The sequence below is a fragment of the Bombina bombina genome, chromosome 3, assembly GCF_027579735.1.
Source record: "Bombina bombina isolate aBomBom1 chromosome 3, aBomBom1.pri, whole genome shotgun sequence".
Classification (NCBI taxonomy): Eukaryota; Metazoa; Chordata; class Amphibia; order Anura; family Bombinatoridae; genus Bombina; species Bombina bombina.
This window is the reverse complement of record NC_069501.1, coordinates 539991179-540004964: the sequence shown is the minus strand read 5'-3', so window position 1 is coordinate 540004964 and position 13786 is coordinate 539991179. Positions and strand designations below refer to the sequence as shown.

General features: G+C 36.1%; 1 protein-coding gene across 1 annotated transcript in view; it reads right to left on the bottom strand.

Moving 5' to 3' along the window:
• COL8A2 (collagen type VIII alpha 2 chain) overlaps positions 1-13786 on the bottom strand; it is a 233782-nt gene that overhangs the window by 32664 nt on the left and 187332 nt on the right. Inside the window, exon 3 of the mRNA XM_053707010.1 lies at positions 10317-10491. Within this exon, the coding sequence (XP_053562985.1) occupies positions 10317-10479 (163 nt within the window). The 5' untranslated portion in view covers positions 10480-10491. The remainder of the gene's footprint in view (positions 1-10316; positions 10492-13786) is intronic.

The following is a 13786-nucleotide window of genomic DNA, read 5'->3' as shown; positions in this document are numbered from 1 at the left end:
CAAATTGAACCAACATTCACTTCATATTTTTCATAAAAAAGAAAAAAAATAACATAATTAGATGCTGTTCTTTCATATGGGGAACAGAAATGTATTTTACAAAGTAATGTACAGTCTATATAAAGGGACAGTTAACACTTTGAGATTGTAATATAAAATGTGTAATTATGCATAGTACAACAGCTTTGCAATATACTTTTATTATTTTTTTAACCTTTCCTGTGATTTAAGTCAGAAGATTGTGAGATTTCTGTATATAAGAACTCAAAATATATCACAAATCTGTCCCTAATTAGGTTGAGCAGAGATAAGATAAAAGATGCCAAACAAACCATGTTTTCCTAACAATGAAAAACCACCATGATATATTTAAACGGACATGAAAACCAAAATATTTATCTCATGATTCAGATAGAACATGTAATTGTAATCACCTTTTCAATTTACTTCTATTATCAAATGTTGTTTTGTTTGCTTGTTATCCTTTGTTGAAAAGCAGATCTAGATAGGCTCAGGAGCTTGGCGCTATCTGCTGATTGGTGGCTGAACTTGAATGCCCAATTTCATTGGCTTATAAATGTGTTCAGGAGTGCATTGCTACTTCTTTAATAAAAGATACAAAGAGAATGAAGCAATATTCATAACAGAAGTAAATTTGAAAGTTGTTTAAAAATGTATAATCTATCTGAATCATGAAAGAAAATGTATGGGATTCATGTCCCTTTAAATACTAAATTAACATAATAAATTATGAAATTGCATCATGTGGGAAGCAAAATGTTTAGCCATCTCATGAAAAATGATGTTGCTTGTTTTGAAATCTATGTAATGGGTTATTCATAAACTACTACAAACTTCTGGTCACCCATTTGGTATATAAAATCTATTGCACTGCAAACTACAAGCTCTGAGAACTGAACAAGTGTCTTGGTGGGCAGAGAACAGAAGATATTACTGGGATATGTTAGAAAGCTTATAAATGGTGCAACATCAGCAACAAAAGTCCCAGCTCTAGTCTTACAATATATACAACATGATACTAGTCAGATTCATTCCCTATGTCTATTCGAGTCCCAGGCTCTTTCATATAAATGATAGAGATTCCTTTAATGAAGCACATGTGTTCAAGCCAAGTGTAGGGAACGTGAAAAACAGTAAAGCAATTGAAAACTATAAAGAACTAAAACAAACATTTAGTCTATTGTTTGTATCAGATTTAAAAAAATACATAAAATAAACGTGTTGCAACATCTTTGAAATTGTATTTAAGGAAGCATAATTATATGGTGTTTTTAAAATAACCAATTAAATGACCTGGTCTAATAGCTGTCATTCTTGCTTTGACATGCAGCTGCCCTCTGGTGGCATCTTTTGAGTATAACACTAACAAGTCAGATTATAAAAATGTTTAGATTACCAGTCATGGCTTAATTTCTAACCCTTTAGAAAAAGCAAATTAAATTATTCATCTGCAAATAGTTACTCTTACTTTAATGTCGGGTTTTGTACAAAAATACACCTTTCTGTGCCCCCCCCTATCCCTCCCCCCCTTCCGTTCCCTGTACTCACTTAAGCTGAAGTGCTCTACTGCATAATCATTGATCCGCTCATCCTCACAAGCAACAACCTGTAACTTAATTCTGCACAGGGTGAGACCAACTTAACTTATTCTAATTCAATTTGCCCTATTTGGTTTCTTTTCTTTTTCTTGTTGTGTACGGTCAGAAGACCCGGTGTTATACTTGACTTTACTGTTGAAATGGGGTCCTGCGAGTCCCCATTGGATATGTTATTGTTATGCAAAATTTTGAATAAAAATATAAAAAAAATAAAAAAATAAAAAAAATACACCTTTCTACAACATTATAGTTTTCGCCTCCGTCTTCCTATCTTCCTTAATGGCTAAAGCACGAAGCTATAATATATACAGTATATATATATATATATATATATGTGAGATTAAAGACACTGGGTATATCTATAACCTGTTCTTATTAATGTCACTTTATAACATATTAGTTTCATAGAACACTGAATATTTGGTATTTTATTGTAAAGTTTTTGCAGCGTTTTCAAATGATCTGAATTCTTGAAAACAATTGTTTAATGGTACTTTATGAATCTCTGTTAAAAAACGAATAAATCTTTGTTGTGGGCAGAAAATGAACGATATCTTCATTCATATATTCATCAGTCATAAGAATATTACCTAAGAATTCTAATCTGTAAATGAAAATGGATTCTAATTACATTAATAATATATTTTAATTTTGTAGAACAATAATTAAAGGGACATGAAACAAAAATATTTTCTTTTTTGAGTCTGATAGAGCATGCAATTTTAAACAATATTCTGATTTACTTCTGTTATCAGATTTGCATTGTTTTCTTGGTATCTTTTGCTGAAGGAGCAGCAATGCACTAGTGGGAGCTAAATGAACACATAAGGTAAGCCAATGACAAGAGCCATATATGTGCAGCTAGCTCCCAGTAGTGCACTGCTGCTCTTGAGTCTACCTAGATTTGCTTTTCAACAACATATAGCAAATTAGATAATAGAAGTAAACTGTAAGGTTGTTTAAAATTACATGCTCTATCTAAATAATAATATAAACATTATGGGTTTTGGCATGATACACTCATGTGGAGTGGTCGATACCTGGGTCAGCCACCCAGCAGAGGTGGTATTGTGGTCTCAGCATTGTCAGGTTAATCTGAACTGCTCTTTCTTTGTGTAACATCTGTGTTCAGGAATGCTGTGGTCTCAAGACCCCCCTCCTCTTCTGGTGGATGGTACTTCATGATACTGTGAGTTAAGGCTGGCTATGAATGGTAAATTATAACAAGGGTGGGGGCCTTGACAAGACAAAAGAAAGCTGAGTTTTAACTTAATATTACAGATAATTTAGTCAGAACCAGCCTGGGAGGGACACAAGCAGCTAACACGTAAAGGAGCTCTCCACATATCTCAAGAAACTTGGTAAAAAGCTTAGATATTGTGTATTATTTTTATGTCCCATTTTATTTTAAAGAATTGTAACTTTGCATATATTTTATTTTGAATGTTTTAATAATTTAGCACTGTGTAACCTGTATTAGTATTTTTATTATTAAACATATAGAAAATCTAATTCATTTTTTGGGCTCTAATATGTGAATTCCCACTCTGAAGAGACAAGGTTAAAGGCACGTTACCAAATTGTTAATTTCTGTGAGTTATTGGGGCTTCCAAGACACCCTTTATTCAAAGTTCTTGGTGGTGGCAGCACGTGTTAAACTGGGGTTGTGTGGGCATGGATTTTGTTAAGCTGGGTTGGTGTATTTGGGGGTTAATTTGGTGTCCCTTTAAGTCCTTTGTCGAGTTAAAGGTAAGGGAACCAGGAGCTGCGTGCTGTTAACCCCTTCATGCCCATACCCTCCCCATTTGTGATGGTTGACTGGAAAGGCTTAATCGTCACAGGTTTCATATCCCTTTAAAAAGTATCACAGTTTACCTCTACATTAACTTTATGATCATTTTTTCACAGGCTCTCTTGTTTAGATTTTCAATTATTAGCTAGTTAAATAGTTAGGGGATATAATAACCTATATTAGTTTCCATTGCACATACCGTTTCCATAATAAACATATTTACAAAAATAGACATTACACACCTCTTGCTTTTATTTATAAATTGCTTATCCTGTTTTAGAGGGTAAAAGTGAAGCAAATAATATGCCTGACTATTAACGTAGAAGGATTTTTTTTAAAAAAAAGTATGTGGTTTATGTCCCATTAACCCCTTGAGTGCTAACGACGGCTCTGAGCCGTCACAGAGTTTCCCACTCTGGTGCTAACGACGGCTCAGAGCCGTCGCTAGCACTCTCCCACCTTGAGGGAGATCTGGGAGCTCCCACCCGCTCCTACCCTGGCGATCGTGCCTGTAGAGTGGCAGGCATCACCGGGGCTACCCATTTTGCTTGCTGACGTCACGCGCAATAACGTGATGACGTCACCACGCAACTTTATTTATACTTAATGTTACAATGTTAAGTATAGGAGCAGGGGGCATGCTGCTTAGAAGCCTCTATCTCAGGCATCTAAGCAGCTACAGACCCCCAAGACCCACCATTTGGAAAGGTAATTACCCAACCTTTCCAACAATGTAAGTCTTGGGGGTCTGAAAAAAATATAAAAAGTTAAAAAAAATTGTTAAAAAAAAATAAAAATAAAAAAAACATTAAAAAATCTTGGCACCCAGGAAGGAAAGTGCTTAGCACTCAAAGGGTTAAAGGACCAGTCAATAAAGTAGATTTGCATAATCAACAAATGCATGTTAAAAAGACACTGCATTAGCAGTTAGTCTGAACTTCAAATGAGTAGTAGATTTTTTTCCTGACAAATTTCAAAGTTATGTCTATTTCCTGTATCATGTGACAACCATCAGGCCAATCACAAATGCATATACGTATATATTCTGTGAATTCTTGCACTTGCTCAGTGGGAGCTGGCAACTCAAAGTGTAACTATAAAAAGACTGTGCACATTTTGTTAATGGAAGTAAATTAGAAAGTTGTTTAAAATTGCATGTTCTATCTGAATCATGACAGTTTAATTTTGACTTGAGTGTCCCTTTAAGTAACATGTTACACTATAAAACTATGTTTATAAAACAGGTCCCTGTAGAAAACAAGAGAACAGGAGCGCAACTCCGTGCACCAAACAGTACACGGATGATGTAAGTGTAGATTTAAGAGCAATTTATTGATACACAAAAATAATAACAAACATTCAAACATCAGATAAAGCACTCACATCGATGACCTCAAACATATGAGGTATGTATCTGCAATTAGATGATAAAATGGGGACTTCTCTCCACTGATCTCCTCCTCTCTCTCCTTCGGAGTATTCAATAGCCAGCGGGTAAGTCCTTGTATAAACTTTTAGGACCCTCTCTGTACAGTTATGACAAGCACCGCTCTGTAAAAAAGCCGGCTCCAGTGCGGCTGCTGTCTTTCACGTCAGAGTACGTCCAAACGTGTCGTCAAGTGGGCGTGGCCTTACGCGTTTCGCGAGGCTCCTCCTCGCTTCGTCAGAGGCAATGCCCACATTGCTTGTCAAAGCCCTTCTTATTCCATTCAGGTTTCTTTATCTAAATCGTTATAGGCTGTTCATACACCTTGTGATTCAAAAGTCTGCAAATGTTTCATTCTCAATCCAATAGCCTGTCAGTTTAGTCCTTTGAGCCAGGCAATTACATATGTAATAAGGATTTCATAGCAACACATAAATGAATATTATTTAAAACATAATGCTTCATATTAAAAAACGATAATCAATATGGTCAATATATAAAAGAGAAAACCTAATGTCATATAAAAAAAGATTAAAAAGGTGATATTTAGTAAAAAATACTTAAAAAGTATATATATAAATTAGTATGGGAACTTTACATGAAACACATCTACTGCTATTATTTCATACATAAAACAGCTTTAAATGCATCTGATAATATTAATAAGAACAAATAATAGTAAAAGATGATATTAAAAATAATATTAAAAATGATATTAAAACCCTCCTACCTGACTAATATGTTAGGGTCATAGTTTGTTAAGTTGGGAATAGGATAAATATATAAAAATAAACTCAATATAAACTAATCCTCCCTATAAAAACCTAAAATCCATACAGGAGACACCTTAGATACATTAAATTGTGGATAATACCTAAAAAGCCCATTTTGTTACCCTATTGCACATCTAAAAAGGCTGCTAAGTCTATATCCCGATTCATACCCCCTGGACCCACAGCTTCCAGTTTGTGAATCCAGTAGGTCTCACGTTGTCTTAGGAGTAATAGTCTATCTCCTCCTCTAATAGGGTTCTTAACATGTTCTATAGCTAGAATACTAAGACCTGTATTATCTTTACCATGTGCTTCCATAAAATGTACTGGCACACCATGGTTGTCTAGCCCATTCTCTATATTTCTAAGGTGCTCGTTAAATCTTGTCTTTATGGGCCGTTTCGTGCGACCTACATAAATTTTGTCACACGAGCACCTTAGAAGATACACAACATAGCATGTCCTACAATTCATTAGGCCTTTTACTCTAAAGGTAGTTTCACCTTTCCTCTTTCCAAAGGCACATTTATTCTTTTCCATGTGTGCACAACAATTACAATTTTTCCTACCACATTTGAAGAAACCCTCCATGTTCTTACTTAGCCAGTTGGTCTCATTTCCAGATTTAAGCATACTCGGGCTAATCCTATTCTTGATATTCAAATTCCTCTTAAAGATAACCTGTCCCTTATCATTCAGAATATCTCTCAGAATTGGATCTTGCATAACAATAGGCCAGTACTTCTTCATTGCTTTCTCAATTTCCCTCGAAGCTCGATTAAATTTAGTCACAAATTGTATTTTTCTTTTGTCATCTCTACTCTTTTTCTTTTGCTTAGTGCCCTTAATTAGTTTGTCCCTATCGATTTCCCCAACTGTTTCTTGGATCTCTCTTAGGTGGTTAATTTCATATCCCTTTGCTAAGAATCTATTTGAGATTACCCCTGCAGCTGCTTGATAATCACTGTCTTTAGTGCAATTTCATCTTGCTCTCTGGAACTGACCTAGGGGGACATTCTTTATCCATTTGTCATGGTGGCCACTGTTGGCATGGAGATATCCATTTGTGTCTGTAGGTTTCCTATACAGATTAGTATAAACTTTACCTTGTTCTTGTATAATCTCAAGATCTAGAAAGTTTATTTTCTCTTTACTCCACTCCATGGTGAATGTTAGATTAAAGAGGTTCTTGTTAGTATATTCTACAAAGCCCCTTAGTTCCTCAATGGGACCATGCCAAATCATGAGAACATCATCTATATAGCGATACCACGGTTTTATATTACATTTAAATGGATTATCTGTGTTGAAAATAAACAAATCCTCCCACCACCCCATGTAAAGATTTGCAAAGGTGGGAGCAAATTTTGGGTCACTTAATAGGTGTTTCGCTTCCTTGATGTAATCCCCTCTTCCCTGAATTACAACACCCCCGCCCTTGTCAGCACTACGGACCATTAAGTGACCCTGATACATATAAAGTCCTGGAGAAAAATCCGACTAAAGATTTCCTACTTGAATATGAGGAGCTCATTAGAACAGGCAAAAACGATCTGGTTCTAAGTAGTGTTGAGTTCCAATATTTGGTGGTGGGGAACCCAGTCCTTCCGATTTTCTATCATCTCCCCAAAATACATAAAGATCTAAAGAACCCTCCGGGGAGACCGATAGTGTCGGGGATTGGGGGCCTCACCACCAAATTATCAGAGTATGTTGATCAGGTACTAAAACCAATGGTGCCCTGTTTGCGGTCATACGTGAGGGATACAATACACATTTTGGAATTGACAAAAAACATAGAGTGGCAACAAGATTTTATTTGGGTGACCATGGATGTCAGTTCTTTGTACACCTCAATTCCCCACCTGTTGGGAATTACAGCTGTAAAATACTTTGCTAAGAAAGGTGGCTACATCAATGAGACCCAAATGGATTTTTTGGAAAAGGCCATGTGGTTCATTCTAACTAAAAATTACTTTGTGTTTGAAAATAAATACTTCCTCCAAATAAGAGGTACCGCAATGGGTACAAAATTTGCTCCCACCTTTGCAAATCTTTACATGGGGTGGTGGGAGGATTTGTTTATTTTCAACACAGATAATCCATTTAAATGTAATATAAAACAGTGGTATCGCTATATAGATGATGTTCTCATGATTTGGCATGGTCCCATTGAGGAACTAAGGAGCTTTGTAGAATATACTAACAAGAACCTCTTTAATCTAACATTCACCATGGAGTGGAGTCAAGAGAAAATAAACTTTCTAGATCTTGAGATTATACAAGAACAAGGTAAAGTTTATACTAATCTGTATAGGAAACCTACAGACACAAATGGATATCTCCATGCCAACAGTGGCCACCATGACAAATGGATAAAGAATGTCCCCCTAGGTCAGTTCCAGAGAGCAAGACGAAATTGCACTAAAGACAGTGATTATCAAGCAGCTGCAGGGGTAATCTCGAATAGATTCTTAGCAAAGGGATATGAAATTAACCACCTAAGAGAGATCCAAGAAACAGTTGGGGAAATGGATAGGGACAAACTAATAAAGGGCACTAAGCAAAAGAAAAAGAGTAGAGATGACAAAAGAAAAATACAATTTGTGACCAAATTTAATCGAGCTTCGAGGGAAATTGAGAAAGCAATGAAGAAGTACTGGCCTATTGTTATGCAAGATCCAATTCTGAGAGATATTCTGAATGATAAGGGACAGGTTATCTTTAAGAGGAATTCGAATATCAAGAATAGGATTAGCCTGAGTATGCTTAAATCTGGAAATGAGACCAACTGGCTAAGTAAGAACACGGAGGGTTTCTTCAAATGTGGTAGGAAAAATTGTAATTGTTGTGCACACATGGAAAAGAATAAATGTGCCTTTGGAAAGAGGAAAGGTGAAACTACCTTTAGAGTAAAAGGCCTAATGAATTGTAGGACATGCTATGTTGTGTATCTTCTAAGGTGCTCGTGTGACAAAATTTATGTAGGTCGCACGAAACGGCCCATAAAGACAAGATTTAACGAGCACCTTAGAAATATAGAGAATGGGCTAGACAACCATGGTGTGCCAGTACATTTTATGGAAGCACATGGTAAAGATAATACAGGTCTTAGTATTCTAGCTATAGAACATGTTAAGAACCCTATTAGAGGAGGAGATAGACTATTACTCCTAAGACAACGTGAGACCTACTGGATTCACAAACTGGAAGCTGTGGGTCCAGGGAGTATGAATCGGGATATAGACTTAGCAGCCTTTTTAGATGTGCGAGGAGGATTAGTTTATATTGAGTTTATTTTTATATATTTATCCTATTCCCAACTTATCAAACTATGACCCTAACATATTAGTCAGGTAGGAGGGTTTTAATATCATTTTTAATATTATTTTTAATATCATCTTTTACTATTATTTGTTCTTATTAATATTATCAGATGCATTTAAAGCTGTTTTATGTATGAAATAATAGCAGTAGATGTGTTTCATGTAAAGTTCCCATACTAATTTATATATATACTTTTTAAGTATTTTTTACTAAATATCACCTTTTTAATCTTTTTTATATGACATTAGGTTTTCTCTTTTATATATTGACCATATTGATTATCGTTTTTTAATATGAAGCATTATGTTTTAAATAATATTCATTTATGTGTTGCTATGAAATCCTTATTACATATGTAATTGCCTGGCTCAAAGGACTAAACTGACAGGCTATTGGATTGAGAATGAAACATTTGCAGACTTTTGAATCACAAGGTGTATGAACAGCCTATAACGATTTAGATAAAGAAACCTGAATGGAATAAGAAGGGCTTTGACAAGCAATGTGGGCATTGCCTCTGACGAAGCGAGGAGGAGCCTCGCGAAACGCGTAAGGCCACGCCCACTTGACGAGACGTTTGGACGTACTCTGACGTGAAAGACAGCAGCCGCACTGGAGCCGGCTTTTTTACAGAGCGGTGCTTGTCAGAACTGTACAGAGAGGGTCCTAAAAGTTTATACAAGGACTTACCCGCTGGCTATTGAATACTCCGAAGGAGAGAGAGGAGGAGATCAGTGGAGAGAAGTCCCCATTTTATCATCTAATTGCAGATACATACCTCATATGTTTGAGGTCATCGATGTGAGTGCTTTATCTGATGTTTGAATGTTTGTTATTATTTTTGTGTATCAATAAATTGCTCTTAAATCTACACTTACATCATCCGTGTACTGTTTGGTGCACGGAGTTGCGCTCCTGTTCTCTTGTTTTCTACAGGGACCTGTTTTATCTTGCATCACCACGGAATTCACACCAATGTTTTTTTAAAGGAGCAGCAGAGAAGTGTGGATTTGGACTGTTCAGCTAATTTCTATATGGACTACAGTGATTCATTGTTTCTTAGATTGTGAATTAGCACTTGGTAAGAAAGCCATTTTACATTTTAGGGGTTTTTGTGATCAGTTTATTTGCTACATACCCCTTTGAAATTACTTATTTGTGATTTATTGTGTTTCTTGTCTGCATTCACAGGTCAATTCACTTTGTATTTATTATTTTATTTTATTTATAATATTATTACTTATTTTTATATGTAAAATACTTTTATTTTTGGGTGGCGCTTTGGGAATTTGCTTTAAAACTATGTTTATAGCTACCAAATATTCCATATATACCACAAAAAGTAAATCTTACTACAAGTGATAGAACAAAATTCTTACCTAGATATTGGCCTTTCCCCTCTCTAAATGGTGGACCCATGGGACCCTTGACCATAGGATTCATGTATTTCATTTGAGGGTATGCTGCTGCTGGATGTCCACCACCAGATACTGATCCCACCGCAGCCACCAACAGCAACAAAGTACCACGTCCCAACGGCATCTTGATTTCTATCTGTAACAGAAGCAGAAAGCAGATGATTCGGAAACAAAACTCAGTAGCCAATCATGCCAATCAGTAAAGAAATTACTTTTTTTTTTTTAAAGGGACAGTCTAAAACCAATACTTATTCTTTATTACTCATTGTTACATTCCAGACAAGCATCTTGCAATGGGTTCCACATCTATAAGCTTGTAAGAATTACATTAAGCTTTTAAATAATCTTCTTGTCCAGTTAGTTGTTTTCTTGTATGGCAGTTTAGTGCTGCATGTTTAATATTTTTCAGGTAGCTATTTCAAATTACACATGCACAAATTATTCAAAAGTCGATCGTAATTGGAGAAATGTAGAATACCAAAATATTCATGCAATAAGTGGGCGGAGCTTGGAAGCAATTGTCAGTTCCTGTCAGGGTTACTGCTTGCTAATGATCTGTCCCTTTAAGAGCCTCCTATATCAAGCACATCCCCCCAGCATTCATTGCTGGTTAATTGAGAAAGGGTTCACAGCACAAGCGTTACACTGAGAGTTTTCCTCACTCTCCAACAGCCTCATAAATTCTTATTTGAAGAGTTACTGATAACATCTCTTATTTTTCATTCCTACATCTAGCAGCTCTTCTACTCAATTCAACACTGGAAGATATTTCATACTATAAGGAAATCAAACTAACTCGACATCAAACCCTGAAGCATTTACAAGGTAACAGGATTCAAGCAGCTTCATACACAGCACAGCAAGTAGCGGTGACGTCATCAGCTGCAGCCGCAACCGCTCTCCCTCTGAGTACCACGCTGCTGTTCATAACAAACGGACAAGTAACAATTCCTGTGTTCTCAGGTCAGACCTAATTATTTTATTATTAATCGTTATCCTTACTTATTTTGATGAACTTTACCTGCCTAATTAAGGAATACTATATTTTACGTTACTGCTTAATTTGAACTGTTTGCATTATCAAATGCCCTGAAAGTAATACAGTTTATGAAGTTAATAAACTGTCACTTATTGGGCAAATAGTAATACATTATATGAAGCACTGACAACGAATTCATCAAGCTTCTTTTATGTTACAAACCTACTTTTGAGGAAATTGTTGGTTCTTATTTATAAATCAAAATTAAATGCTTGTTCAAATTGCTACAAATACAGACTATTACAGAATTAACCAGCCATAAGGAAGAAAGGATTTAGTGTTTGTGTACACAGAATTATCCTATACTAAACATATACTTTCAACAGCAATTATGGAACAAGATCTTTTAAGTGATAAAGTTCAAGTCCTGTCAGACAGATTAGAAGCTTTATCAGGTTCTTTCCATGAATTACAAGTGGAAAATCAGGCTTTGAAGGCCTGCTTAAGAGAGACTCTGGCACCTAAACCTGCAAGTGCAGATTCTATCCCTGAACCTATGGTCTCCCCCCCAGAAAAATTCTCTGGTGACCGTTCAAGATTCAGAGAGTTTAAAAACTCCTGTTTGTTGCTTTTTCAATTAAAGCCACGTACTTATCCCACAGAAAGATCAAGAGTGCTCACTGTGATATCATATTTGAGGGGGGAACCTAGGGCTTGGGCTGACTCTTTTTTTGAAAATGATGATGCAATACTGGGATCTCTAGATGAATTCTTTGATCAAATGTCAGCATTATATGATGACCCTTTCAAACAGGTCACAGCTGAAAACTTACTTAGATCTTTAAAACAAAGAAAGAACCCAGTGGAGTCTTACATCACACAATTTAAAATTTCTGCCCGTGATTCGGGATGGAATGAGGTCTCCCTTAAAACTCAATATCGTTTAGGATTATCTGAGGATATAAAGGATGAGCTTTCACGCACAGGTATTCCAGATTCATTGGAAGATTTCTTTTCTCTCACTATTAACATAGATAGACGGCTTAGGGAACGCCGCTCTGAAAAGGCTAGCGGTACAAAAAGCTTTCTCTCCACACCTGTTTATCAAACTAAGGAATCACCACAACCTATGGACATAGGCTTCATAAAGGGTCCCCTCTCCTCTCAGGAAAAGACTAGGAGGAAGTTGCATAGTTTGTGCATGTATTGTGCCTGCCTTACACATGAAGTAAAGGACTGCCCAGTTCTGGCTAGGAATAAGAAGGGTAGGTTGCCTAACATCTCTGAATCCCTGTTAATGAAAACCATTAAACCATCATATTTAACTATCCCTATTATTTTACAGTGGGATCAAATCAGGATAACAACTGAAGCTATCCTGGACACCGGCTCATGTAGAAATTTTGTTGATTTTTCTTTTGTGAAACAGAATAAAATACCTCTGGTCTCTAAGAAAACTCCAGTCTCTGTGAAGGTCATTGATGGCTCTTTTTTAAAATCAGGTCCTGTCACACACCAAACTACACCATTACAGGTAATATCTTGCACACACATCACAGAAACACTCACTTTTGATGTCATATCTTCACCAATGTTTAATGTAATCCTTGGTATAAATTGGTTTTGTAAACACAAACCAACTATAAACTGGAATGACCTCAGTTTATCTTTTCCTCATCTCACTCAAAATAGTGAGACATCATCAGATTTAATTATGCTACAGGTTGAGGATAATATTTTACCCAAACAATATGCAGACTTCTCAGATGTTTTTAATAAAAAAGAAGCTGAATGTTTGCCCCCTCATAGGGATTACGATTGTCCTATTGATTTACTCCCAGGAGTTTCAATTCCCTATGGACATATCTACCCCCTTTCTAAACCAGAACTAGAACACCTTAAAAATTATATCGATGAGAACCTCCGAAAAGGTTTTATAAGACCTAGTACCTCTCCTGCAGGTGCAGGCATATTTTTTGTTACCAATAAAGATGGCACGTTAAGACCAATCATTGATTACAGGGAATTGAACAGGCGTACCAGAAAAAACAGGTACCCCCTACCTTTAATCCCTGAATTAATTGAAAGATTAAGGGGGGCCTCAATTTTCACTAAATTGGATCTTCGAGGTGCCTATAATCTTATACGAATGAGAGCTGGCGACGAATGGCTCACTGCTTTTCGGACTAGATATGGGCTATTCGAATATACAGTGATGCCATTCGGTCTGTGCAATGCCCCAGCAACATTCCAATGCTTAATCAATGATCTTTTCAGAGATATTTTGGATGTATATGTTGTTGTCTATTTGGACGATATTCTAGTTTACTCACAAAATTTAGATCAACATAGAATGCATGTTAGAGAGGTTCTCACTAGGTTACGAAAAAATAACCTATACGCTAAACTAGAAAAATGTATATTTGAATCAAATAATATCTCTTTTCTGGGG